The sequence below is a fragment of the Anser anser genome (genome assembly GCF_964211835.1).
Source record: "Anser anser genome assembly, chromosome: 13".
Lineage (NCBI taxonomy): Eukaryota > Metazoa > Chordata > Aves > Anseriformes > Anatidae > Anser > Anser anser.
Genome location: NC_139734.1, coordinates 9,618,665 through 9,644,598, shown reverse-complemented (window position 1 = coordinate 9,644,598; position 25,934 = coordinate 9,618,665). Strand labels below are relative to the sequence as shown.

The following is a 25,934-nucleotide window of genomic DNA, read 5'->3' as shown; positions in this document are numbered from 1 at the left end:
AATTACTGCTAAGTAAACTTCATACAAACCTGACCAATGACCCGCTTCAGAACCAAGACAGTACAATAATTGGGTGAATCCCTTCCCCTATCTGAGATGTTCCCTTCCAAGCTAGTCTTTGCAAGCCCACCATCAACCTACAGCCATTGCAGGCAACCTGCCACCTGGAAGTGCTTCTAACTCTCCAACAGAGTGCCCTGGCCCTCCTCTGTAACAGAGCTTTACAGGTGCTTTAAAAAAAATAAAATTTGAGCCTGCTGTAAGCAATTAGAAACTATGCCCACACTACATACACCTCATGCACAGTCACGTCCAGGTGCTCCCATTGAGATCACCTGTGTTTAAAAGCTATCAGCTATCGTTGAGGGTATCATGTTGGGACATTAGGACAGCAAACGCCCTAATTGGGGTGAGAGGAGAGGGGGAATACGGTGTTCATTCCAATGGAATAACATGTTAGCAGCGTACAACTCAATCTAAAATACTCAAGATTTGTTCCTCTAATTCTCTCTGTACTAAAAAATAAAAAGGAAAGGTCCTTTAAATTCTGTGCATTAATAATCTATCACACTCGAGTCTTCCAAAGGGGAAGAAAGGAACAGAGCTAAAAATGTCAACCGAATGTACTGATCCTCCCTGAAATGAGAAATCCTCTTGGACACGAGATTGAGACAGAATACATGGAAATGCTGTGTGAGCTGGGCCCATCTTGAGGGATTCCTATGCCAGAACCAATTTAATGTTACAGAGATAGAAAAATAGCAGAGAAATGCCTGAAGCTATACTACTTTGGGCTTTCTCTTCTCATGCAAAGCAAGACCAGGGCTCCCTGGGGACACCCACAGCCAGCAGGAACACTACGAGATGCCTGTCAGCTGCTGTCCTTCCCCAGTCTGGATTGAGCTTCTGTACATTACCAGTGGGAAGCACCTCTTATCTCAAGCGGACTGCAAAACAGCACCCTGACCACTTCCAGTACTAAGAAACAGGCTGGTAATTTTTGTCTGAGTCAAAGTTTTAATGTTTGTGTCCCGATCAAATTACTACAGCTCAGCTCAGAGGCAGCTGCAGTTCAGTTTCCCCAAAGAATGACTCAGACAAATATTTTATTGATTTATCAGCTAAGCGTATTAAAATTTTCACTAGTTCCCTCGAGCGAGAGACGTTACGAATGCACAGGAATATTATTTACCTAATATGTAATTCATTTCTAAGTGAAGTAACCTATATTAAAAAGTAACACATGGTAACTGAGAACTGCATACAGGTTTTCAATAACATAAGACAAGTATGAACCTCCTGTAGCTCTAAAGATCATTTAAATATCTCTAAGCAGTAATTCTAAAACTATTTAAAGATGCCAAACACCCATTCAATTGTCCCACCACCACCTCCAAGTCCAGCAAGGGGAAGTCAGCTGCAGAAAACCAGTCCTGACGAGTTCACCTGGTTAAATATTCAGGTGCTTTTTCTGCCTTTTGGGGAGAACATGTTCTGTTCGCTCTCTGTAAAGAAAATAGCTTTTTCAGCAGTTAGAACATCTCATAATCCGTGTCCTTTCATTTTGTCAAAATGACTTTTTTTTGTCCAACATGATTGTCACTAATAATAGTTTTCAGTTAACCAGAATTATTTTAACAGCAAAGTGTTCCCCTGAAGTGACTCATCTTGGGGATCGGAATAGGCTTTACAGCAAGTGTATTATTATCAGAATATAGGAAGATTTTCGTCCTTGCCAGTTTTTCAACAAGATACTTAACTTTCTTCCTAAATTTCAGCTTTTGAGTCCTGCAGAGTACCAGAAAACTACTCGTGCTTAAAAGCAGGGATGAGCTTTGCTGAATCATGATTTAAGTGACTGAGAAATTCTCAACTCCACACACACCCTCTGCAGATGGTACCCACATCCATTCTTTGGGCAGGGACAGACCAGTACTCTGGTTTCATGTAAAGCTAGGAAGTGATGCCTGTTTCTGGGATGATTTCTGTAGGACCTACAAAACCTTGCGATTCCACAGCAAACCAAAAATGTTTCAGATAACCCCCAAATCATAGCATTTGGCCACATTACTCCAGACAGAAGAGCAGATCTAGATAGCAAATCCTACAGGAGAACCACAGAATCAACTGAAAAAAAAGGAGTTCATTTCAGATGTGGGCTAAATCCCTCCTCTACTCAGACCCTGAGAGACACTGGGCAGAGAGGCAGACCCAGTGACTTTACAAGTCTCTGTGAAATCCTGCAGGTAGCCCAGTACAGCCCACCCCACAACACTGCAGCCAGCGAGACCCATCTGCTGCTGTGCTGCAGCTCACCAAAGGCAAAGCAGGTACAAAGCAGGTGGAAATGACACACTCTGATATGGGAATATCTCACATTTCCCTCACCAGACAGACAGGGTACACGACACTGAGAAATCCTGCTCCCTGCTCCTCGGGAGCTGCATTAAGATTTCCAGGGAAATCGTTTTGACAGAGAGTTGGGCAATAAAGAGGTGCCACACAATATCACAGAGTAGGATCGTTTAAAATAAGAAGTCTTTTTAGTCTGAGCAGAGCAGTGATGACAGATGATCCCTCTCTGACAAAGCTGTCTGGAAGTTCTTCAGCACAGACATCTGTGATGGATTCACCTTGCATTTTAACTCCACAGTTCACTTTTATTTTAAATCAACAAGGCACCAACGTACTGAACTCTCCGAGTATATTGCTGTGAGTCTTTTAGTCTCCAGGTGACTAACTGGCCCATCGCTCATTTTGCCTTATCACTTTATAAAGTTAATATATGCAACATTGCCAAACACTCAGCTATTAGCATCAACAGCTGCTGCCAACGAGCAGAAGGAAACACAACCCTTAAGAAGATTTATAAATTACCCCTTGAAGTTCATTGGGTTTCCATGCTAACACAGCAGGTGAGACCATGGATCAGCTTCTCCCTGTCCACATGGTCTCCACCTGCCAGAGCACTGACTTGTGCATGGGTAACAGGGCAGCTGCCAGCAGGGAGTGAAATCACACTAACCACTATATATCGTGTGCTGCTGTTAGCCTTAAGTAACACCATTGCTTTACATAGCATTAAAATTTTATAGTGTAGTTTCTAGGAAGGAATGTGAAAGAGAGTGATAATACTGCTTTATTCCTCACCACTCCCCAAAGCAGCTGGGAGAGGCACTACCAAATAGAGAAGCACCAACGAGGTGCAAAGGGATGAAGTGACTTGTCCTAGGTCTGGGTCACAGCCAGGCAAGGATGTAGCTCCTTTCATCCATGGAGCAGCACTTTTACAGGGCAGGACTCTCGTCTGTAAACCCACTGCGCTCCTGCAGAATCCCAGATGCCCTGCAATACGCTACGGGCCTTCCCACTCCTACTACAGGGCCGAAATATTCAGCTCAAGGAAGCTGCCAGTCTCTGCCAAAGGCTAAGATACAAACATCCTTCTTGCAGACCTTGCACCAGCTCTCCAGTGAGTCAATGCTACGAGCTGAGCCATCAATTTAGCCCAGTCACAAAACTCATGACTTAAAATGACAAATGGGCCGTGGAAAAAAAGGATGTGAGAAGATACACCAATATTTTCCCAGGGAAAAGCTATTGGGGCCCTTTTTTTCCCAGCAGATGTCTGTGTTGATTTTTCCATCACCACCAGACAGCAGCAACCTGAACAAGAAAAGCACAGCAGACTTGGACTTAAAGTGGCCAGCTATTACCTGCCTCACACAGACTCACTCTCAGGCATATATGGAAGCAGGATAGGGGAGCACTGGGCCATGCAGCCTGCCCTGTGAGCACCCAGGCTCTGGGGAAAGGAGGAGGGATGAGAGTTTTTTCTCACACTTCAAGAAATACAGCGTGAGGAGGCAAAACATCAGTGGTGCTGCAAGAAGGGCTGAGTTGGGACACGCTGAGCTCAACACGATCAGTATGCAGAGATGCTAACAAGGGCATGACTTTTCAGGCACATCCATATCTTTCATGCAGGACATAAATTCACAAGAAGCTCATGACAAGCAAGATTTCAGTGGCTAGCAATGAGCATAAAAGCTTGGGATAGCACCTCATAGTAATGACTTGCAATTGCAAGTAGCCTCAAAGAAGTCAGAGGGCCCACCCTGCTGTTAGGGCTCAGCAGCAAGGCAGCATGAGATGCTCCCAAAGCAGCTGAGTTGAAAATAACAATCCAGGCACCCCTCCTCGGTCTCATCTCCCTGCTTTGGCTCCAGGATCCAACGGGCCAGAAAGTGAGGCCACCAGATGCCGTACGTAGCAGTGAGAACCCTAAATCTGCTCTCCCAGAGCTGGTAGAAATAGCAGGAGTTAAAACAGTGTGAAAAGGATTCTGATGCAGAACTTTATCAGAGTGTTCTCACTCTATACACAGTTTAGGTACAACTTCTAACCTCTAACACTGAATTTTGTATATACTGTGGTATACAGCCTAAGATTCACGGATCTTACATCTGTAGTTGAAACCAACGGCTTCTTCAGTAAGAGGGTGAAGTGCTGATGCAGCACCTGAAGACTAGAAATGGGACTTCACAAACCTTCTGGGCTCTATCCGCAGGCAAAACCTGACTCTGCATTGGCAACTAGTCCTCGTTCCATCTCTATATACGTTTAGATTATTTCATAAGATCACTAACAATCTTGCTTGTGTAGATGGTCTTCAGGGATAAACATCTTGGCTTCAGACTTGTTTTGTGAAGTGCCACATATATTTATGGCGCCATATAAATAATACATCATCCAGGGACTGTAACAGAACAGCCTTTCAGGCTTTTTGTGAAACATCTAACAGTAATATCATAGAATCAGCAGAGTCAGACATCAAGTGTATAAAAATAACTGTTATCTAAACCTGAGCTGCATTTGCCCAAGTCTAATTCCACTTGTAACTTAGCAGCACACAGTGGCACTAAAAATCTGAGGCAGATTGCTGCAGGCTTCAGTCGTTTTTGCCAGGAGCAAAGGGAAACATGTCTCCGATGTGCTGTTCTGCTTAGGCACAACCAGTGCTTTCTTGTCCCTGTCTGGGCAGCAATGCCATACCTGCACTAAGACAGCTCTCTGCAGGGCAGGTGTGCAGGGGCTGGAGCTGCTGCCGGAGCCCACCCTCGCCTGCGGCGCGACGTCATGCCCCAGCACTGCAGGCCACTGGAGGGAAGGCTGGGTGCTGTCACTTCTCTTTCTTCGGTCCTCAGCCTGCAAAGGAGAAGAGAAAAGGCATGATGTGCCAGAGCTGCAGTCGGCTTCATTCTAGGCCATTCCATTTGCTACAGGCTAAGATTTTAGCTGGGGAGGAATCATCTCTCTGTATTTACTTACCTTTGACAGCACGCAACCTGTTTTGTTGTGCATTTATTACCCCCTTTCACAACGTTGACATTCCTGCAAGTGGCTTTGTTAAAACACTTTTAATGCTCTATTGTTTGGTATTTTAACTGCCCTATGGAAAAGACTGCGGAACACGATCTAGGAGGAACGGAGGTCCTTCTATTTCCTGAGGGCACTGCTCATTATAAAATCTCCGTCCTATGGTTTTGACCCCATGGCTCTTTGCAGTTTTATTCAACGTGACTGATTTCCATTCTGTAGTATAAATCTATTTTGTATCCTCTGATTTAGCAGCCTAGGAACAGTTCTACACCACAAGCAAGAATAATGCCATCTCACACCCAGCTGTCTCTGTCTGGGTGGAATTCCGAATGGTCTCACTCTATCTGGATGTTTGTGCCTACGTCAGGATGCTAAGTGTACTCTGAACACAGCCTAGGAACCTGCTGAGGAGATGGAAAATGATTCTCAAAGATCTTGATGGGAGGTGGGGGGAAGCCAGCAAAAAAGGTATTAAAACAAGCAACTACAGTTAATGCCAAGAAATTCTCGTCCCAGAAAACGTCACTGTTACACTGCTCTTGAGGCCAGATTTTCATTATTTGCAACTGCTAAGAATGAAAGGCAAATTTTACCAGGAGCAAGAAAGAAAAAGTGAAAATAGAGTGTTTTAACTAAGCTAGAAATGATCATTTAGCTACCACCTTTGCTCTCAAACAGCATTTGCATGCAATATACTGCAACCCAGATGCAAGCAGCCAACACTTTGGGCTCCCACAACTGACTCCAGCCCTGGCGCAGGCACTGAACTGGTGCAGCACCAAGCCCGAGCTCAGAGTCCTTTCTTCGCAGCTCATCAGCTTCTGGGATCAGACACAGCACAGGAGTGAGCTCACATCTGCACCCATCGGGGAAAACCTGCTCTGACCTGCCTGCCATAGGAAGAGCTCAAAGACAAAGAGGACGAATTACCCAAAAAGGGCTTTGTGGTGCCAAACATTAAACTTGAGGTGTTGGAGGGCTATAGGGTATTTTTTTAAATTACTTTTATTGTTTTTAATGTCTCAACAATAATTCCAGAGAGATTTCTTATATCAATAACTGGCCCTTGAAATGCCACTGATCCCTATAAATTATGGAAAAAAATAACTTACTCTAGAGTAGGCTGTATCTATCCCTGTGCAGATCTCTCCCAGTGCAGAAACTGGCACCTTTTCAGCTAACGAACTGGGAAAGATCAGTATTAGCAAGAAGGAATTCATTGAATTATTACTGTTAAAAATAGTCAAAACTTTAAAGCATTTTTGAATTGTCACAAACCGTTATGAGTGCTAACATAAAGTCTCAAATTCCAACCAAAAAAATGCAATCCTGTTGCACTAATTAGGATTTTAGTGGAAAGTGTCTTCCAAGAAGTTTGTGATTAAGTAAGTAATATTGTAAAAGAATTTGCCCTCAAAACCAGACTATATTATAGCAGCCATGATGACAAACAACAGCATCATGCTGTGAATCCAAAAGGCAGGCAAATCTGTGGATATGATTTCCCTTTTTGCAAACCGTTTGCTTCTGTATGTGCCTAACTTACCTGCAACTAGTAGCATTTTATTTCACGACTAAATTAAAAGTTAACGGTGACTGCCTACACTGAACTGCATAATACTTTTCATTCTGCTATGAAGGGTTCATTTACAAAATGCATGCCAAAACTAAAGAGTATTTGAGCTGACATTTTGCAGTTTTTTTCACTTTTAGCTACAGTGAAGTAGAAAAGAAAGTTAAATGAAATAAAACAGTTGCATATTCTCTCCACCCACCCAAAGCCTAGCAAAGGCAAAGCATTTCTATGTCTTTGGTGACGTGTATTTAGCAAAAGCAACTTACTTCTCTGTCCACACCCAACTTACTCCCCAGCCAGAATAGGACCCAGCCCTCTACCACCAACTAAATACCAATTTCCAAAAGAGCTCATTCAAATTTCAGTAATGTTTTGTTTAACCAGTCAATGCAACAAAGCCTTTGGATCGAGGGCGTTTTTTGACAGTTAAGTTTTACTTGAAACAGAATCAGGCATTCTCTTGTTTTCACAAACTGCTGCTCTAACAAGGGCCTTAGTATCTGTTCTTTTCTTGATTTCATGTTGCTGCTTAGCTGTTTGCAGACTCTATCCAGTTATTGATATTCACCATTTCAACAATCCTAGCAGAAGAGTTTCGTTTAGCTGCTTATCAATATAGAAAATTTCACTCAAGGGAGCCAGCTGCAGCACGTGCACACACACAGAGGTGATGTGCGTGCCCACACATCAGAGTGGGCACTCGCTTAAAGACTGCAGCAAGATGTAACTAAGCAGTGCTCTGCGTTCCTCCTACACACGTATGCACAAGCTCTCCTCGTGCTTTGTTTGGGTATTTAGGGAAGATGCCTTGTCAGGAATACACAGACTACCACACCTAATATTCTACTTGCACACAGCCGCCCCGGAGGAGGGGACTGCAGGCTGCTGAGATTTCTGACACTGACCCAGCCAAATAATGTGACAATCGCACCAGCTGTAGAACTGGGCTCACGCACTGGGGGTATATCAAAAAGAAAAATGAGCATGCTAGGAATAATGAGATAACATAGGTAAAATGGACTTGTAGCTTTTACCCTTACGATACTAGTAAGCAGAAAGAGTTGGATGGCAGAAAGAATTTCAGAGTTAACAAAAGAGTGAAATGGACAAGAACTTTTAATCAAGGATTTTACACGGCTACCCCTTATCTATCAAATCCAATAACCTGAAATCCCAGGAGACAAAGAACAAGAAAAGGCATCAATACCTGACATCAGGGGCACCGAGACCCACGCTTGAAATGCATGACAGTGTTCTGTGTCTGAGTCAATTCTGTGAACCCTAACATCAGGCGAAGGCATCTGTTAAAACCTCAGACGATGCTACCTTAATTCATTCCTCTTTGGGAGACAAGGGAATGACAGCTAGTCGACCAGAGGGATTATGATTTTCAGTTCACCACAGTCACACCTTTCTTTGAACTTGACTGGAAGTGACAGAGACTAACCCCTCCTTTTCCTTATCCTCTACATTAACGGAGATCAAAGGCTTTTCTGCAGCAAAGTGTGTAGAAAGACACAGGTCAAGCTGCAGATTTAGGTTTAAAGATCATCCCGTTCTCTACTTCAGGATCACCACAGCATCATAAACTTCAACTGCACCAAAATGCTACATTGGCTGAGTTGGTACCTCTTTGCCTGTGTTGCTTGGTGGAGGATGTGCTGCTGAATTTGAACTCTTGGAAGGCTCCTTCTTCTTCTGCTTGTGGTCATGCTGGAGAGACAGCAGCTGCGTCTGATCTTTGGGCAGGGTTCGATGCACCCTCTTGTTGTGCTGCACGTCTTCCACTTTTTTCTGAAAGCAAAGAGTGGTGAACCTCAGAGAGAACAATGCCTTAGAGGACAATCGAGTTGACTGCTGGAAATACTGGCTTTTCAAAAGAACCAAGTGAGCACAATTGCTGCAGGGCTGACAGAAGAGACACAAACCTGAGGAACAGAAAGCATAAAATGATCCCAAACACTCTAAGTTTGGCTTTTGGAAGAACACAACAGAAAATCACATTTTTTTCCTTTTCCAAAAACAGAGGTCTTTGATCAAACACTCCATGCTTGATTATGAATCAGGTCACTAGCTGCAACATTAGGAAAACATTGTGGCCAAGGCGCCAGACTTGACAATGTGACTTCAGCATTAAAAATAACCTCCACTTCATTTTTATTTGTGAAAAAGAGATCGTCCTTTGCACAATCTGAAGAAAGACTGGAGACTCCAGAGATTTAAGCTTAAGTTGAGCTCATGCTGGAAGCTTTCAAGGTAAAGATATCTTAAATCAGATTAAAGTGACTGAAGACAACTTCAGCGAGGAGAAGCAGCAGGGACAGAAGTGCCATGCTCAAGGGAGAGGAAGTGTCATTGCTGTAGATAAGGAAGGTGACTCAGTAACATGCCAGTTAACTCCAAAGAAAGTTGCATGTGAGACCAAGGGGCAGTAAATACATTTAGAAAGTCCCTCTCTGGTCTGTGACTCAGGGGATGGCAACACCCTCAAGGGAACTGAGAAAGACACCAGCTACAGGAACAGGGAGCTGTGAATTGCTGCCAGTGAACCCCGCTTTCATACCTGCTTCTTTTCTGATTTCCTCTGCCCATCTCCTATGAACCGTTCATCATCTTCCACAGCTCTTTTGTCTTCCTTACATCTCTCCTCTTTCCTCTGAACATCCTTAGCCTCTGGCCACCTCTGCTCACACTCCTGCTGCCTTCGGAGCTCTTGCTCTCGCCTCTGATGCTGGAAGAGAGCCAGGGAATAACACTGGTTATTTTGTTTTCTTTTTGTACCTGCCAATTATTTATGCCAGTATTCATTAATCACGAGGCCTATTTCCTGATGTGCAATCAGTAATAGGGGATACCTGATACACAGCCCAGCAGCAGTGGACAGCCACAAATTGCCACTGCAACGACTATCAAACCTGAAGTGAAACCTTTGCCCTTTTGGCAGCCAAGGGCAGATTTGCCACTCATTTAAAGCAGGCATGTGAGCTCTCTGTGGTGGCTGGCAGCTAATCTAATGACAAATGTCTTCCTGTCATTTTGTGAAGCAAAGGTTTTTTCCAGAGTCCCCCAGTTTTGCTGGAACAGCACTATGCTTTGCCAGTTTGGGAGTGTTTGCACAATGCTTGAATTTCATCAGATGCTCCTGAGAAGAGACATGTTGGTGATTTAGCAATCCTGCAACATCACAGTGCGTCAGACAGCTGAAAAGGCAGCTATCTTGTAACATCTTACAAAGAAGCAGGGCCAGTACCCCGGATCAGGAAGACAGACTCAGAACTGGGCAATGCACGTGAGAAAGAAACCAGGACGTCTCAGCCCTTCTGCCTAGGCTTCCACCACCAAACAAACTCAAGCACACGCCCTGCGCCTGCTGCTCCCAAAGCTCAGGGCAGGTTGTCAGCAGGAAAAGGACAGAGCCCTTTTAAAATCATTTAATATCATTGTGTTCAGAAGTGACAGTTCTCCCAAGGTTAAAGACGACAAGACAGGTTGTGCTGACAATTTAACACAGCCTTCTTGCCTTTCAAAGACTATTGTCCACAGGCACGTTTTTTGTTTGTGATGGGATGTGGAACAACAATACAAGCCAGTCCTTACATCCTCCAGCCTCCTCCTCTGCTCCTTCTGCTGCTCAATGCGCTTCTGCCGCTCTGTCAGCAGCTGCTTCTTGTATTTCTCCTGGTCCTTCAGCTGCTGCTGCTGGCGATGAGGGTCAGAACGGTTTTTGTTTTCCTGTTGCAGCCTCAGAAACTCACGACGGAGAGTTGACTCCCCTGGGAGATTAACTATGGAGCTGAAACAAAAGGCAAGTTGCTCTATGACTAAACATAACATTAAAGCGGAGAGAATACAAGGTGCATTGGGAATTGCTCGTTGTCCTGTGTTAGCAAATGAAAATGTTTCAACAAATCTCTGCCATGTTGGCTACACATCTGCATTTACTGTGCTACAAGGCAGCCTGAAGCTGCTTATTGGCTTCTTCATTTGAGATTTTCCTCCCTATTGCTGGGGAACAAAGCAGCAGCTTATTACAGACACCTTACACTCAGAATTTGTATTCAATAGCTAGAAAACAGTTAAAGCTACCAGAGGGGATACAGGAGATAAGGGATTTAGAGGAAGTTAAAAAACTCAATCTGTCTGAGGAGAGCTGTCTTCAATGAGAACAGCTTGGCCAATCAAATTTTATATTCATGTCATAAAATTAACCTTGGTTCTCCTTCATCTTCATTCAGCTCATCATCTTCCTCCTCACTTCCACTGTAATCATAGTCTGTTTCTTCTATTAAAAAAAAAAAAGAGAGAGAGAACAATAAATGCCAGTGGAGGATGACGTTATTTAAGATGTTATCTCAAAGTCGCCTTCTGAGTGCTCAATCTGAACTACATGCAGTTCACCAGGAATTTAAAAGCCTCAGGTTGCACTAGGAGGCTGAGGGGATGCAGCAGAAGAAATCCAGGTGTGTAACTCAAAACCTAGCTCAGACCACAGGTCAGTGGGCAGCCCCTTTACACGTTTCTACTTTTTCCCTTGACGGGCTACGCTGGTTTTGCAAAACTAACCTGTTTCGACAATCTGCAATATGCTATGCTAAGCCCACAGAGATATCCAACCCCATAACAGCGTTAGCAGTGGGGTTTTTTCAGAAATAAATCTAGACAGGGCATAAGACTTATACTGCCCTTCTCTGCTATTGTATGCCTTCTGCAAGGCTAAATTGAGGCCTTCAGTAAATCTGTGTTTCTTTTGTACTAAAATTAATAATTAAAATAAAAGAACCAGGGAGATAATCATGCAATGCTGGTTTTAACACAGCCATTCAGGAGAAGGTGACCCACATTTTTAAAGTTCTCTTCAAGAATATCATGGAGGCAGCTTTTAAGGGAGGATTTCAAATTAGCACGCCATACAGCCAACAATACAGAGTAGGACCAAAGTAGGACCTAACTTTTTTTGACATCACTAATGTGAAGTGTATAGTCTGGCAGTTTCACACTGTTCTCCCTTTTAGGGGAGCTTTGATAAAAAAAATAGCACCTTCCAGGTCTAAATAAAACTATCTGTCAACATGGGATTGTTATCACCACATCTTTACCCCCTCAAGTGCATTTTTTGTGAAAACCTTTAACTGTCTGTCTTTCCATTCAACTGTGCTTTGAGATCCGCAGCTGAAAGAGGTGGTAGAATTTATGTCGACTATTGGAGTCAGTAAATTTACACTGCAACAGCAATTCCATTTCAGGCACAAATATTCTTGTCAAATCGATACTTAGAGTTTGTAAGTCATTTTCCAACTTAACAGAGCTTTCTGAGTTTGCCCTCATAGCCACTGATCTTCACAGTACCCCTACCATTATAAAATATACAAGAGAAGGAGGGGAGAGAGGGCAGGGAAAATCATGGGGTGGCAGGCTACGGCTGGCAGGCTACATGGCATGTCAACATGCCACTTCAACACTGCTTCTTCCAGGTTTTGCTCTGAATAACACTTGGAACCACCTCAGCTTCTCTCTTTTTCCTTCATGTATCGTGTGCAGTAGATGATTATACCTGTGTGTGTGACTGGATCTCAGAGGCCTTCTCAAGGACTCTTGTGCACTCCAGTGCAAAATGCTCTTTAGAGAGCATTACTGACCCCGAAGAAGTCAGAAACTATAACTATAATGAGATGCAAACAGTAAATTAAAAGGATCAGGAACCAACGGATGAACTGAGAAACTAGGGAAGGCTCGCGGAGTACAGATTGGATACTCTAGAAAGCAGAGGCCTAGACGTTACTTGGACTCCTTGGTCACAGCAGCATTTGGGTTGCGTGCCGTGAATCAGTGTCAGTCAGAACCCAAAGACCTCAGCACTTAAACACCATTAAGGATCTGGGCTTTGGCAAAGAGATTTTCCAATTGCCCCACTGCTATCATCAACTAAGCTTTCTCACAGCTTTTGTGGTACCAGTATTTCAGGTGCATCTGCCTCGTACTCTGCTGCCAAAAATCAGAAGAGGACCCTACTATCTGCAACGCCTTTTGTTTTTGCCACATTACCTCTTTCTCCTTTTTTCTTCCTGGTCCTATCCAGGTGGTCTTTCAGCATGATGCGCACTTGCCGTTCATTCTGCATGTCTCGGATAAAGGAGTGCTTAAGCAAGGTTTCGGTGGATGGACGATGCAAATAATTTTTTACAAGGCAGCTTTCAACAAAGTTAAGGAATTTTTTTGACCTGAAAAACACAGAATAGCAGGGTAAAGTAATAAGCCTTTTCAATGTGTGCTAAACACTACGACAGAGTGATGGAAAGCACTAAATTTGCAAGGCTTCCTTTTGCACTGGGACTATGTGAAACAGAACTGGAGGTCTGCCACGAGCCCAGCGCTGAGGATGAGTGAGGAGGGAACTCCATCCCAGACTGCCCTCTCAGTGGAGTTATCCTGAATTTACATCAGTATCAACAAAACCACTATCTGGCCAATACAGCTTTAAAAAAAAAGCACTTATCCTTTTGATATGGAGAGGATTTTCTTTATAAACTTCATTTATATGACAAACTAATTCTCTGTAAGCCACAAGGACTGCCACTAGCTCCACAATGTTCATGCAATCTTCTGACAAAACACCAAAACCCAAACAGCCTATCTGAACCGGAACGGCAGCCACCCATGCCAATCGTTAGTGACTGCAATGACTGCTGCAGCTTAGCCAGAGTTCAAAAGAAAGGGGCTGCTTCCCAAAGGTAAACTATATCTGCACCTGTGGCTTTCCCCAGCACTAGAAACAGTGGAGGAAAGACCTCACAAATCATTGCAGGATCTGACAAGATCATAGTCTTGGACAAGAGAGCTCAAAATCCTCCTAAGCCCAATGCTGCGAAAATACAGTTTGCACATATCTCCTTACCATTTTCTGGATTTCAGCTTTGGGGGTGGGTTACGGGGGATGAGGAAGAGTGCTCTCATGGGGTGCATGTCACACAGGGCTGCAAAGGAGATCACACAGTTAAGGGCACGTATCTCCCCCATCCCAACCACAGCCGACCACCACCACCCACGCAGACCCCACTTGCTTCTCCCAGTTCCTCCAGCACAGCACCCGCCGCAGGACCTTGGCATCAGACAGTGAAATTCACACTACAGACCAGAAATGAAGTCTCAGAGTACAAAGAAAGCTTTCATGACAATACATTGTTATTGCCAGCTAAATGAGGTTTAGTTGAAAGAAAACACAACAATGGCAATAATGATTGCAGCTTTCTTCATTTTTTTTTATATATATATAAAGCTTCAGAAGGACATTAAAAAAGCTCCCATCTCTAATATACCAAATGGGTGTTTTTGCATAAACGGAAGTTAATTTTTTTTTATGGTTCAGATAAATGATAAGCTAATATATATTGTTCATGACATAAGAGAAAAAAGCAGGATGAAGAAAACCTGATGCGAACCAGACAGCCCATAAACTGTGTCACTTGAGCAGAGTGTAATGGCTGAGCACATATTTCATCTATTCTGTGTTTTGGGAGCATGAGCACCATTATTAGACAATCTGTAAGAAATCCTCCCCATGCATTCAGATGCTGGTTTCTCTCCAGCCCAATGTACTTCTGTTTAGTGTTACTGTTGTGGAAAGTTAAAACTACAAAGAACTTGGAAAAAAGTAAATACCATCATCTCTCCTATACCCCAGACATTTTGTCTGGAATTATGAACATGCCCCCATCTGTCACGGAGAAATATCGAGGGTCAGAGTTTTTCCTTCACACAACAGAGCTGCTCCATGACTACTGATAGGATCTATACGGAGGCTGCTTTCTCATGATATGCAGGTGTTCAGCAGTGATTCTCTTAAAATGAATAGATTTACAGTATTACAGAACTAGTAAAAGTGAGAAGGCTGTGGTCTGGCGAAGCCTTTACTGCCTTCTATTTCTTTCTTTGCCTGTAGCTGCCTGCCATCATTTCTCACATCTGGGTTGTCTTTTCGTCTTTTTCCTTTGTATTTTCAATAGCTTGTGGTACAGTGGGGATGGCAGGCAGAAGTCTGGTTTCTAGCTATGGGTCCCAGAGTCTGTTGTAGCACAAGTTAAAAAAAACCAACACAATGCAACAGAATATAATCCATTACAATGCCCTGCCAAAACTAGTGAAAACATAAAATACAAGCGGAATGAGGAATTAGCATGTGAAGCTATAAAGGCTCTCTCCAAGGAGACTCCCTGCGGACTCACGTCTCGGGACTAAGCTTCAGCTAGGCAGGAGCACTGTGTCTGGAAGTGCTCCTGAGCTCCAGCTGGCTCCTGAGTGCTGCTAAAAACCAAGTCTGACAGGAAAACAGCCAAGAGTGTTTTTAAAACACAGCCTACGTGCTCTCAAGCTCAGGCCAGAGTATAATCTAGTTCATCTCCTGCGCTCTCAGCAGTCACCAGAAACACCCTCACATCACAGCTGCTCCATGGGTGCAGGGGTGAAACAAGGGGTCCTCCGTGGAAACAGAAGATGTACAAGGTCCTTGCATCCACCCTGCAGCTGCCAATTCCTGTCTGACGGCTATGAGACACTGACCGGAGGAGTGAGGGGGATAGTCAGGGTCAGCGAGGGTCTCCCTGCACACTCCTGCTGCGCGGGGTCATGGACTGAAGCCACGGTATGAGCTAATACAGTATTCATCCCAAAACCAGGCAGAAATCAGGTCAGGCCCTGAGTAAAAAACCTTTAAGCCTAGCTTTGTCCACTGCCATTTTTTTTTCCAATAGTGACCTAAAACCAAAACCACTCCTCAAATATTTCTGCTAACACGTCCGTCGCTTCTGCTTAGCTGTATCCACAGGCAGTGATCGAAGTAATGCTAATAAAAGCTCTAAGAAAAATGTTGTGTTTCCCTAGCAAGTGAAGGCAAGGAATGAAACCAGGGACTTAGGGAAGCCAAATGAGAAAAAATCACAGATTATTTGTAAAAATCCACCCAAAACCATAAGTTATCTTAACACAGAACATACTCACAAAGTATAGAGCCCCCTTTCCCCATACCAAATCACTTACGAGGAGCTCCTTCAGCCATTTCAATAGCAGTGATTCCCAGAGACCAGAGGTCACTCTGCAGGAAAAGAAACATTGCACATTGCAACTTGAAGCACTCAAGCCTTTTTTTTTTTGGTTTTCTTTTGTTATGTTTTTTACAGTTTCCCTACAATTCTCTCAGACCGGGTCATGTTAATGCAACTGTGACATACCTTCTGCTCCCTCCCATTCCCTCCTGAGCTTTTAGGAAACGTGCTAATAGCCAGAAGCTTCCTATTTCCCGTGCAGCTCTGAGTAGCTGATTCATCATTTAAGCAGCCAGCCCCAAAATGCAAACCTTTTGCATTCAAAAAAAACTAACCAAAAGAGCCAGAATACACCAGGCACCATTTAAATATGTATTTTAAGTCTCTAAGCTGTTGTCACGAGGCAGTGAGACACAACAATGCCAAAAGAAATCTTGGTCTTAATGCTTCTATCAATAGTCATTGCTGAGTTTCTACGCTGATAGAACAAAAATTATAGCCAGGCCCCAGGGTCTGACTTTTTCTGTCTATAAAGTCTCCAGTCACATGTTTTTGGGCACACAAAAGGAGGTTTAGTCACAGTCAGACTTATGCTGTAGTGTATGTTCAGCTCAGTGAACTTAGACTGGAGTTTCCTTTGTCAGCTTATCTGGATGCTAAAGGCCAGGTTTTGACCATGGAAGGTAAACTGGGAACATAACCAGAGCCTCTAAAAACTTCACAGGCTTCCACCTGATATTATTTTACTATTTTTTTTGTGTCTAAATGTAGTCAGATGGGAGGCATGTGATGAAATAAACTTGCAGGGGATTCTCTCAAATTATCTTTTAACAGGGAGCAACAGAAGACAAACCTTCAAAGATCAGATGCAATATGCCATTATGTGAATAGCAGCTCAGACCCAGCCTGGCACCCTAACTGAATTTGCTTTAACCAACAGAACCTTCTCAGTCCAGCTGCTGTGAGCTGCTTTATGTGAGCTGAAAACCAGTGTTATAGTCTGTAGAGGCATCTGAGAAAAAAACTGGTGGGACCCTGATTTGTTATTAAATACATCACTGAAAATTAGAAAAATCTTCTAGAGGCAGTATTGCAGGCTCTGGGGAGAATGGGAGAAACAACCAGGCTAAAAAAAAAAAATTGGTTTCGTGTTTCAAGGTGTCAGAAGCAGACAGGTGAAAGGGAAAATAATACCAGTGTCTGGAAAGGCCTATGTGTTTATAGATGTATTTATGCATATATATTTTCACTCATTCGTTATCATTTCTGTCAAATTTTAAACAGAGCTGGACCAACAAAAAGTTACAGATGCCACAGAATGGCTTCCTTCTACTTTCCTCATCAGGTCAGCCATAAACCTCTGTAGAAAAAGACAGGCCCTGTGCCACCTTCTGAGTCACAGCACCATCTGTGTAATGCGTCCAAACCCCTCCACTGACCAGTTTTAAACAACTATCTGCAGAATCTATTCCAAGGTAGACACAAAGGCAAGCAGATGAACCTTGTTTATTATTGAAGGCAAGGAAACCTCAAGAAGTCGGGGTGCGTGTTCCTAACGCTTATATGTTCTGAAAAGAAAATCAACGAAGACAGGAGATTCATTTATTGAGGTTTCAGGATGAGATTTACATGGTATGAAAACTAAAATCCAAGAACATTCTTTGGTCATGACTGCCACTCACACAATGTGGCTTCACGCTGCCAGTGCAGCACAGAAGATCTCAACAAGAATGATAGTCTGTGAAACAGGAGAAAGTGGAAGTAATAACAGGCTCTTCTAATAGAATTTCTGAAGCCACAGTTAGAATGAGAGGTGCAAAGTGGCAACCAGGAGAACACCTGGAGCAAGAGAGTGACCAGAGGCAAGGGCTGCTGAGAAAGCCTTTCCTGGAAAACATCCTGCAGGGCAAGTGTAGACAGGCAAATGACAACACTGCCGGAAACAGGCCAGAGGACAAAGAATAAGATTTGTAAGTCTCTTCAGAACAGCATCAGTATACTATAACAGCTGGAAGAAGAACCAGAAAAAGTGTTTGATAGCTGTTGCTGGTATCCAAAATGCACAGCATGCAGCTCACCTCAAAAGATAAAACAAATTTTTGTGTCTTTGGCATCAATGAAGAGGATATAAGTATGTGCTTGTACAGGAGCAAAAATGATGGCAGGGACCACGTAAACCAGTCAATATGACAAGAACAGGTAAGGCCCGTGTATTTGCTCAGCCTTTTCTGCTTGAGAGATTGGTTGTGAAGAATCAGCTGCATTAGGATGAGTGCTGCCAGTGGATCAGGAGAGGTGACAATTCCCACCTGCTCAGCACTGTCGAGGCTGTATCTGGAGGGCTGTGACCAAGTCTGGGCTCCCCAGTATGAGGCATAGTGGGGTAGATGCAGCAGTGGGCCACGAAGATTATTAAGGGCTTGGAGCTGGGAGGCTCCAGGCTGAGAGGTAAAGAGAAGAGCAATACCTTGCCATATTACCACGACAACCAATACACTGTTTCTCAAGCCTTTCTTTCAAATTTACCTCTTCCTTTCTTTCCCATCCTGACCTGTAACCTCCATATATCAGTATTTCACTGCACAGAATAGTTCCATGAATGTGTATATCTCATAAGAACCATTCACAAAAAATACTCATAGTGAAACTCCACTCTTAAAAAATTAGCTACCACCCGCATACTGCAAATGCTTCTATTTGTACAGTTATAATATTATTGTGGTTTAAAAGGAGGGAAGTTTGAACTTTTCATGTACAGTACTTGAATGTTTTGCTACCTGAGGCAGAGTTGTAACACTTACTCTGTAATCATACGTAGAGTCTGGGTTTTCCTCACAAGCAATGACCTCAGGTGCCATCCAATACGGCGTTCCAATAAACGTGTTTCTTCTCCCAATAGTTCTATCCAGTTGGGCGCTTACACCAAAATCCACTAAAAAGCCAAGTGGGGTAAAGAAATTAATGAAGGGTTGCATCCATGTGGCAGAGTGTTTGCTTAATTGCTTGCATACTGTTTAGATACCAAACCTTTGGCTACAATATGTATCAAAACTGAGTTTTCACAATACATCTTGTCCAATAATTGAAATCAAACTGCCTCTTGCTCTTTTTGAAAGAATGATCCAATAAACTGCATGCTAAATCTGGCAGGCAGGTAACAACAGACATGGACTGGTCTAGGAAGATATTACAGAATAACGGATGTTTAATCTAGATGATACACTGAGTAGAACCTGAGATCTTCAGTATTAGAAAGGAAAAACAGTACCTGTGGACAAGTCAAATTTGGATGTACCTAATAAGGCCATTTGTGAAAGCTGGAAATCATAAAAAAATCACCAAATAATAAAATCATAATAAAAATAATAAAATCATAATTGAATCGCCATCGTAATCACTTTGTTTTGAACCATTTTAAATAACTCCTTCCCTGCATTCAAAAATAGCTTAGAATAGGCTGAAGGGTATATGGGTTTATTCTGATCTTAGCCTCGTTATAACTGGGGAGTTGTAGAGTTGTATGGTGCTCTTTGTGCTGAAAGGATGTTACTTTCATCATGACTGTATAGCAAAATGGTTTGGCTCAGATATGAAGAAGGGCCTATACAACCGATAATTATGTAACTGTATTTTTCTTTGAATGAACTGCTCAGATGCACTAACTGGAACCACCAGGCAGAGCACCTGAGTGTTATTCACACGCAAGACAAAAAAACAGGGAAAAGAAAGGACTGGAAAGAGACAGCCCTATTGCATCAAGGAGCAGATTTTCTCACCCGTGTTACCTCACTGCAGACCATCTGCATACCGTGGTCATTTATACTACTGCTTAATGTCCCTGTTCAGCAAACCATCTTCAACAGGAAGTTGGACCTGACTTTTGGGATCATCGTGCCTTCCGTGCAATTGATGGGAAATGAGAAAAGAATTTTTACAAATAATGCTTACGCTGAAGTGGAATGAAACGGGACTGAGGACCTCTTGGTTTTCCAGCTTCTCTGTTTTAAGAGCTAAATCTCTCTGGAAACACTTTTATTTATTTATTTATTTTAACGCTTAGTTTGACTTGCTCCAGCCAAGCATCCTACCCCATATCCATAGGCTATGTCTATTCTTCTTCTCCAACTCTACAGTTATTTCTTTCAGATGAGGAAACGAGATGGAGAATAAAGGACCATCCCGAATAAAAGAAGGGTCCTCCTTGAGCCTGCTCCTTTAAATTACTGCCATGCATCCTCTGTGATACCTTCCAAAAACATGAAAGACATCCCCTCTTCCAGAGAGATAATGTAGTTGAATTCAGTCTTAGGAAGTTAGAAGCTGTCAGCATTGATATGTCACAGCTAGAAAAGGAAATGAGTGAACTCTCAGACGTTCTTGAGAGATGACTTAGTAAGAGCTCAGTAGCAGCTCTCACACAAGTAATTTCATCTATCATCAGATTTACGAAAATCTCTAAAACCACTTCCCATAGACAAGTAGATTAGCATAATGTATTCTCCAAACTTTTTTTTTTTTTTCGAAATGTTTTGTACACTGGGAATCTGCTGTGAAGGCCTGGTGGTGCTGTGACTTACTACACAGGTTTTGTATTGACTGCCCAGAAGTAGCTGTATTTTTCCTACAGGCTGTGAGTGACATTCTTGCAGAATACATCCCATTTTTATCTCTTTCTACATGACAGGCACCTTATATACACAAGCATTAAATACATCTTTAAAAGTCTTTCCAAGGTAAGATGGAAATTGTAATTTTTTTTACAAACAGGTTTCTAGCACACATTTAAGGAAACTTACCCAGTTTTACTTCTGCATTTTCTGTGAGAAGAACATTTTGTCCTTTAATATCTCGATGGATGACATGATGAGCATGAAGATGTGCCAAGCCCTGAAAAAAAAAAAAGTGAGACTTTCCTTATTCTCGTTATCACAAGCTTGGCATTGTTGCATTTATACACTATTATCCTTCTTAGAATTCATTCATGGGCAAAGCCCTTTACATGGGATTAGTAACATGAAGACCCCAATTCTAGCAAGGAGAGAAGACAGCAAGCAGAAGGCCTGACACTAGTGGAACATCTCTGAAGTCAAGTGTGAAGAGAAAGGTACCGATATTTTTTTACTTCTGTCTCAGAAACAAGGGATGTCTCTTTACACCACACATTAAAAACAAACAGGTGAAAAGCAGTGCAGAATGCTCTCTGTGAGGTACAGAGACAGCAGCTGGCTGGCTACAGTGGGTTATTCTGCATTCAGCAAAACAGTAAAACTCTGTATTCAATAGTAAATGGCCACATACAGTTCAAAATACCATCTCAGACAATTTTTGTATGTGGCAAACATTGTTTTCATTCAGCTAATATTTGCAATATTCTGGCTCCTCCTTCCTTCCCAAGTTGTCCGTGTAACACTACGATAGCACAGACATAATGGAACACACCAAAATAATACACTGTAGTAAGCCAAGGGATATTTCACTCCAAATGTTTAGCCTCTACAATATAATATTCATGACTTCAAACAGAGCTTCCTCCCAACCCCTAAATTTTCCAGAAGGAAGCATTTTCAACCCAGATGCAACAAGTTATTCCCTGTTTTCAAATGAAGATCGTTCAATCCAATTGCTTGTTTTATGCAAGCATGCTGCTATTGCTTTCAGTTGCAAGAGCGTAAACCAAAGGTTTTAACACCAATTGCTTTAGGAGAGACTTTACAGCCACACAGACACAAGAACAGCAACCTAACCAGACCATTAGGATTTTTTTTTCACAAAAGGGCCCTCCCCACAACCTCCAGCTATAACTATTACAATGTGCAGTCTAGTGCCAAATCCAGGTGAGATGGCTGATGTTCTCCACTGAGCACGCTTCCCAATTCTGCTGTTACTGAAGCAAAGATTTACCCCTGTTCAAGCATTACTTTGGCACGCTATTTGAATTCTGGCTCCCAGAATTCGCATTTGTTTTACTGTTATTTAGAAAAGAAGTAAAACTCCATTGGAAAGAAGATGGATCAGTAGCTCTGTGATGGGTTTTGAATTTAGAATGACAGATTCCAACATTTTATTTATTTATTTATTTGCCAGGCTAGTTCATTAGATCACATTTAGGAACTGTTTTATCCTCTATACTTTCCAGGAACAAAAAATAGCCGTAAGCTGACACAGAATGAAATATAGTTGCAAGAATTATCTTGGGGAGTACTGCCCCAGCAGGACCACCTTTAAGATTCTGGAATGCTATCTACCCAACACTGCTTTTAATAGTGCAGAAATAAGGCCCCTGAGTGTGTGCAGGTAAAGGAATTACAAGCAGAAAGACTTTGCACAGCATGCACAGCCAAAGCAATGAGCAGTAAGATCTCAAGATGTGAAGGCAGATGGCTATTTGCCACAGAAAACCATAACCCATGTGTTCTTCATACAGAAAATGGGATTAATGAGAGTACTATGGGCTGATGAACATCTTGACCCTTCTGAACCAGAACCCACAAGCCCCACAGATCAGAACCTTAAAAGAGCAGTGGTCATTACTGTGCTACACGAGCAAGCAAAGGCTGGGAAAGCCCTTTTTGTTGCAAATGACCAACAAAGCTCCAGTGGCACAACTCACCCTGAGAACCTCTCTGCAGATGTACGCGATCCAGTCTTCCTTAAAGCAGTTCCCTTTTGTCTTCTTCACCAGATCAGTGACAGAGCCAGCACCACAGTACTCCATCACCAGCTGCAGAGAGACAAATGCAATGCACCCTTATCACAGCACTGGCAGGGCACTAGTACAGATACCACGTATGACACCCACTGCCCCCACGAACAAGGTATGGTGAATTACGTGCCACCTTCCTGGGTGCCAAAGGATGTAGAACCTCATTTCCTGAGCAAAGCATATTACTGAATGAATGAATGAATGAATAAAATAAAAATAATAAATATTATTTATTATCGTATAAATAAATAAATAAATAAATATTATTTATTATCGTATATTTATTATCGTAACAAACTTTACAGTCATCCTCAAAGGAAATCAGAGGGGAGGAAGGAAGATGTGTAGGGAGAAGGGATGTTCCTTTTTTGTAAGTTACTTCTCAGAACAACAGCCTCAGAGTTTCACCTAGACAGGGTCCAGGCCAAGTATCCTGAAGCTCTAAAGGAAGGAGCTGGAAATCTGATGGACACAAGGAACACTAAACACTTACCCAGAGCTGATCATCTTGGCCTGCAGGGCTTTTCTTTACAAACGCACCATAATACGTCGCAATATTCCGATGATGGGAATATTTTTTTAGCATATTTATCTCCAGCTTGATTTCCTCTTCTTCATTCTGCAGCAGAAGAGAGCAGAAGGCTCTTTAGGTGACCAGAGATCACTGAGCTCCAGGGCTACACACAGCAGCTGTGCAACCTCCATCCTTGGAGGCTTTCAAGACGCAACTTGAAATGGTCCTGAGCATCCTGGTGGGATCCCAAGGCTGGCCCTGCTTCGAGACCTCCTGAGCCCCCCTCCAAGCTGAACCATTCTGTGAGCCTGAGAGTGCAATCGGAGGACAGGCCCTAAAACCAAGGACTGAATCGCCCTGATCCTTGGGCCTAAAACAACAAAATGCTAAGGTTTGGGCTAAAGAATCCAGAAATGTCCCTCCGTGGGTAAAACAAACTCATATCACCTCCTCATGGGGCTCAGGCAGGACCAATAGCTCCCCTACCTGCAGTTCTGTAAGCAGTAACTTAGTCTAGAGCAATTAACCGGATTTAAAATGAAATAAAAACGTTCCTAACACCCCATTACTCAAACACTTGGGACAGCACTGCGCACACCGCAGCCAATTCGGCTCCCCCGTCCCGCGGAAGTCCTGCTGAGAGGAAACCAGAGCCAGGCAGGAGGTGTCCCGTCGCCAGCCAGAGCAGGGGCAGGGAAGCTCCATCTTCCAGCTGTGCCCCCAGCCCGCTCGCCACCTGAAGAGGTCTTTTCAGACCTAGCCTGTTTGTTTTCTTGCCACCAAGAGAACCAGGGCACCACCCCCTGAGAAATGCCTGCAGGTTTTGCTGTCTTGTTTGCTTTAATAGGAAACACGTAGTGCTGCAAGGTAGCCGTGCATCAGTGAAAAGGAGAAAGACAATGCCGAAAATTAATTTACCTCGCTGCAGAACGTCCCTGTCAGCACTTGGTAGCTGAAGGGGAAAAAAGGAAGCAAGCAAGAATAGCTCAGACCCACAGAACATTTTTCTGCCCTTTTTCACTATTTTCCAGTAGCTTTGCCATCGAAACATTCCTTCAGCCATCACAACAAACTGCTTACAAAATCAGCTGCCCTGTCCTTTCTACCTGTATGAAAACATGAAATCCTGGCAGGCTGAAGCCAAATTCCCTCAAAGTCTCATTCATATGATATGTCTTATTAAATCCAACCCCCAAAAAGCGTTCCCAACAGAAGTGGCCAAAGAACTTCCCCAGTAACTTCAATCCACAGGAGACGTGCTGCCAGACCGAAGCTTATTTGTCTTAAGCTTTAGGAAAAAGGAATGTAAAATAACTCCACGTGAAGCAAGAGCAGCTATTTCAGGTTTCAGAACAGCCCCTCTGTTGAACACAGGCTCTCGAGCTGCACACACTCCTACAGGTATTTCATTTGTCTTATGTTTGCAATTAGGGAGAAAGGAGGACCCTTAACTTTGGCTTGACAGGTCCCTGGATGTCATACGGCTTCGGGAGGGAAAGGAGGAGCCCCGTGTAGCATCTGGAGTCTCTGAGAGAAATCAGAGCTGCGTCCCAGACAGCGTGCAGGAAATCCTCCAGGAGCAAGGTCGCATTCTTCTCTGCACGTGGCCAGGGCAAGATGAAAGGGAGCCGAGAGCTTGTGCTGACGCCTCTGGAGGGGAAACGAGGCTCTGCTCCCTCTGGGACTCCCGGCAGTGCGTGTGAAAGGGTGGGAACGAGCAGGTGAGAGGAAGGGAGGTGAGGCAGGGAATAACAACGTTGGAGTCACCATCCTGGACCTGGTTGTGTTTGTCTGGTTTAACTCCGTCCATCTGCATGAACTTTGCACTGGTGGAGCAGGGCTGCACAGCTTCCCTGCTTTCACAGAGTTCCTCTTGGGGAGCTGGCAGACCTCAGCCGCTTCCTCACAGCTCGTGCCTCTTCCTCCTTTGCCTAATTAACCATGCTGGCACAGCTCTTGCCTGAATATTTTCTGTTTTTCAACAGTCTTGCCTGGGTGCTTTTAAAACAACAAAGGGAAGTGTGTGTGTGCCTGTTGGTGAGCACAGCTGCAACACCACGTAGGCTCTGCCACACTCACTGGCAAGTGCAAAGAGTCGTACACGTGTGTAATGCTCCTTTCCCATTACCAGCAAGACAATCCTTGCCTTACCTCGTGTCCTTACCTATTTACCCAGCAGGCTGGGACCTCCCTGCACCGCCCTCTTCTTCCCCTGCCCATCTGTGTCCCAGAGGCAGCTATCACTGCTCGGGTACAGGATGAGTGCGGTGAGCTTCCCTACAGAGCCCTGCTGCTGCTGAGCAGAAACCCTCGGAGCTAAACTGTCTTGTCCTCCAAAGGCAGATGTGACTTCAAAATAAAACAGGCTGTAAGGTGCCAGCAGGTGGGTGTTTCACAGACACAAAGTACTCCGTCCTCCTGTATCTCGAGTGAACTTTGAAAGAACTGCTCTGTTTCAGATGGAGAAACCAAAGCAGAAGAGGAAGCACGAGCAATTCTGCCCCATGGCCCATGCCTGAGGCTCAGCTGGGAACTGAACCTGCACTTGCCAAGCCTCAGCTCCATGCATCCTGTGAGCAAGGAGCCTGGAGACACCCTCAACTCTTCAGTGGGTGTAGGAGCTCAGGACTTCCACTTTCCACCACCCCTCTGTTAGTGCTGCCATCAGCCACATCTCCCAGGGGCCTGGAAAGCTGCTCACAAATCATGCTGCTCGGGAGAAGG

The 25,934-nt window shown here is 43.6% G+C and overlaps 1 protein-coding gene across 4 annotated transcripts in view; it reads right to left on the bottom strand.

Moving 5' to 3' along the window:
- NRK (Nik related kinase) overlaps nucleotides 1–25,934 on the bottom strand; it is a 98,088-nt gene that overhangs the window by 33,402 nt on the left and 38,752 nt on the right. For 2 of the 4 annotated variants that reach the window (XM_083796756.1, XM_083796755.1), the window contains exons 4-15: nucleotides 23,190–23,315; nucleotides 22,604–22,714; nucleotides 20,790–20,880; nucleotides 18,795–18,925; nucleotides 15,989–16,043; nucleotides 13,851–13,929; nucleotides 13,001–13,176; nucleotides 11,168–11,240; nucleotides 10,556–10,751; nucleotides 9,522–9,689; nucleotides 8,588–8,752; nucleotides 5,056–5,208 (exon numbers count right to left, since the gene is read on the bottom strand). In XM_083796756.1, the coding sequence (XP_083652882.1) occupies nucleotides 5,056–5,208; nucleotides 8,588–8,752; nucleotides 9,522–9,689; nucleotides 10,556–10,751; nucleotides 11,168–11,240; nucleotides 13,001–13,176; nucleotides 13,851–13,929; nucleotides 15,989–16,043; nucleotides 18,795–18,925; nucleotides 20,790–20,880; nucleotides 22,604–22,714; nucleotides 23,190–23,315 (1,524 nt within the window). Of the gene's footprint in view, nucleotides 1–29; nucleotides 4,363–5,055; nucleotides 5,209–8,587; nucleotides 8,753–9,521; nucleotides 9,690–10,555; nucleotides 10,752–11,167; nucleotides 11,241–13,000; nucleotides 13,177–13,850; nucleotides 13,930–15,988; nucleotides 16,044–18,794; nucleotides 18,926–20,789; nucleotides 20,881–22,603; nucleotides 22,715–23,189; nucleotides 23,316–25,934 lie in introns of those variants that run through there. The other 2 variants (XM_083796758.1, XM_083796757.1) reach the window with 1 other exon arrangement.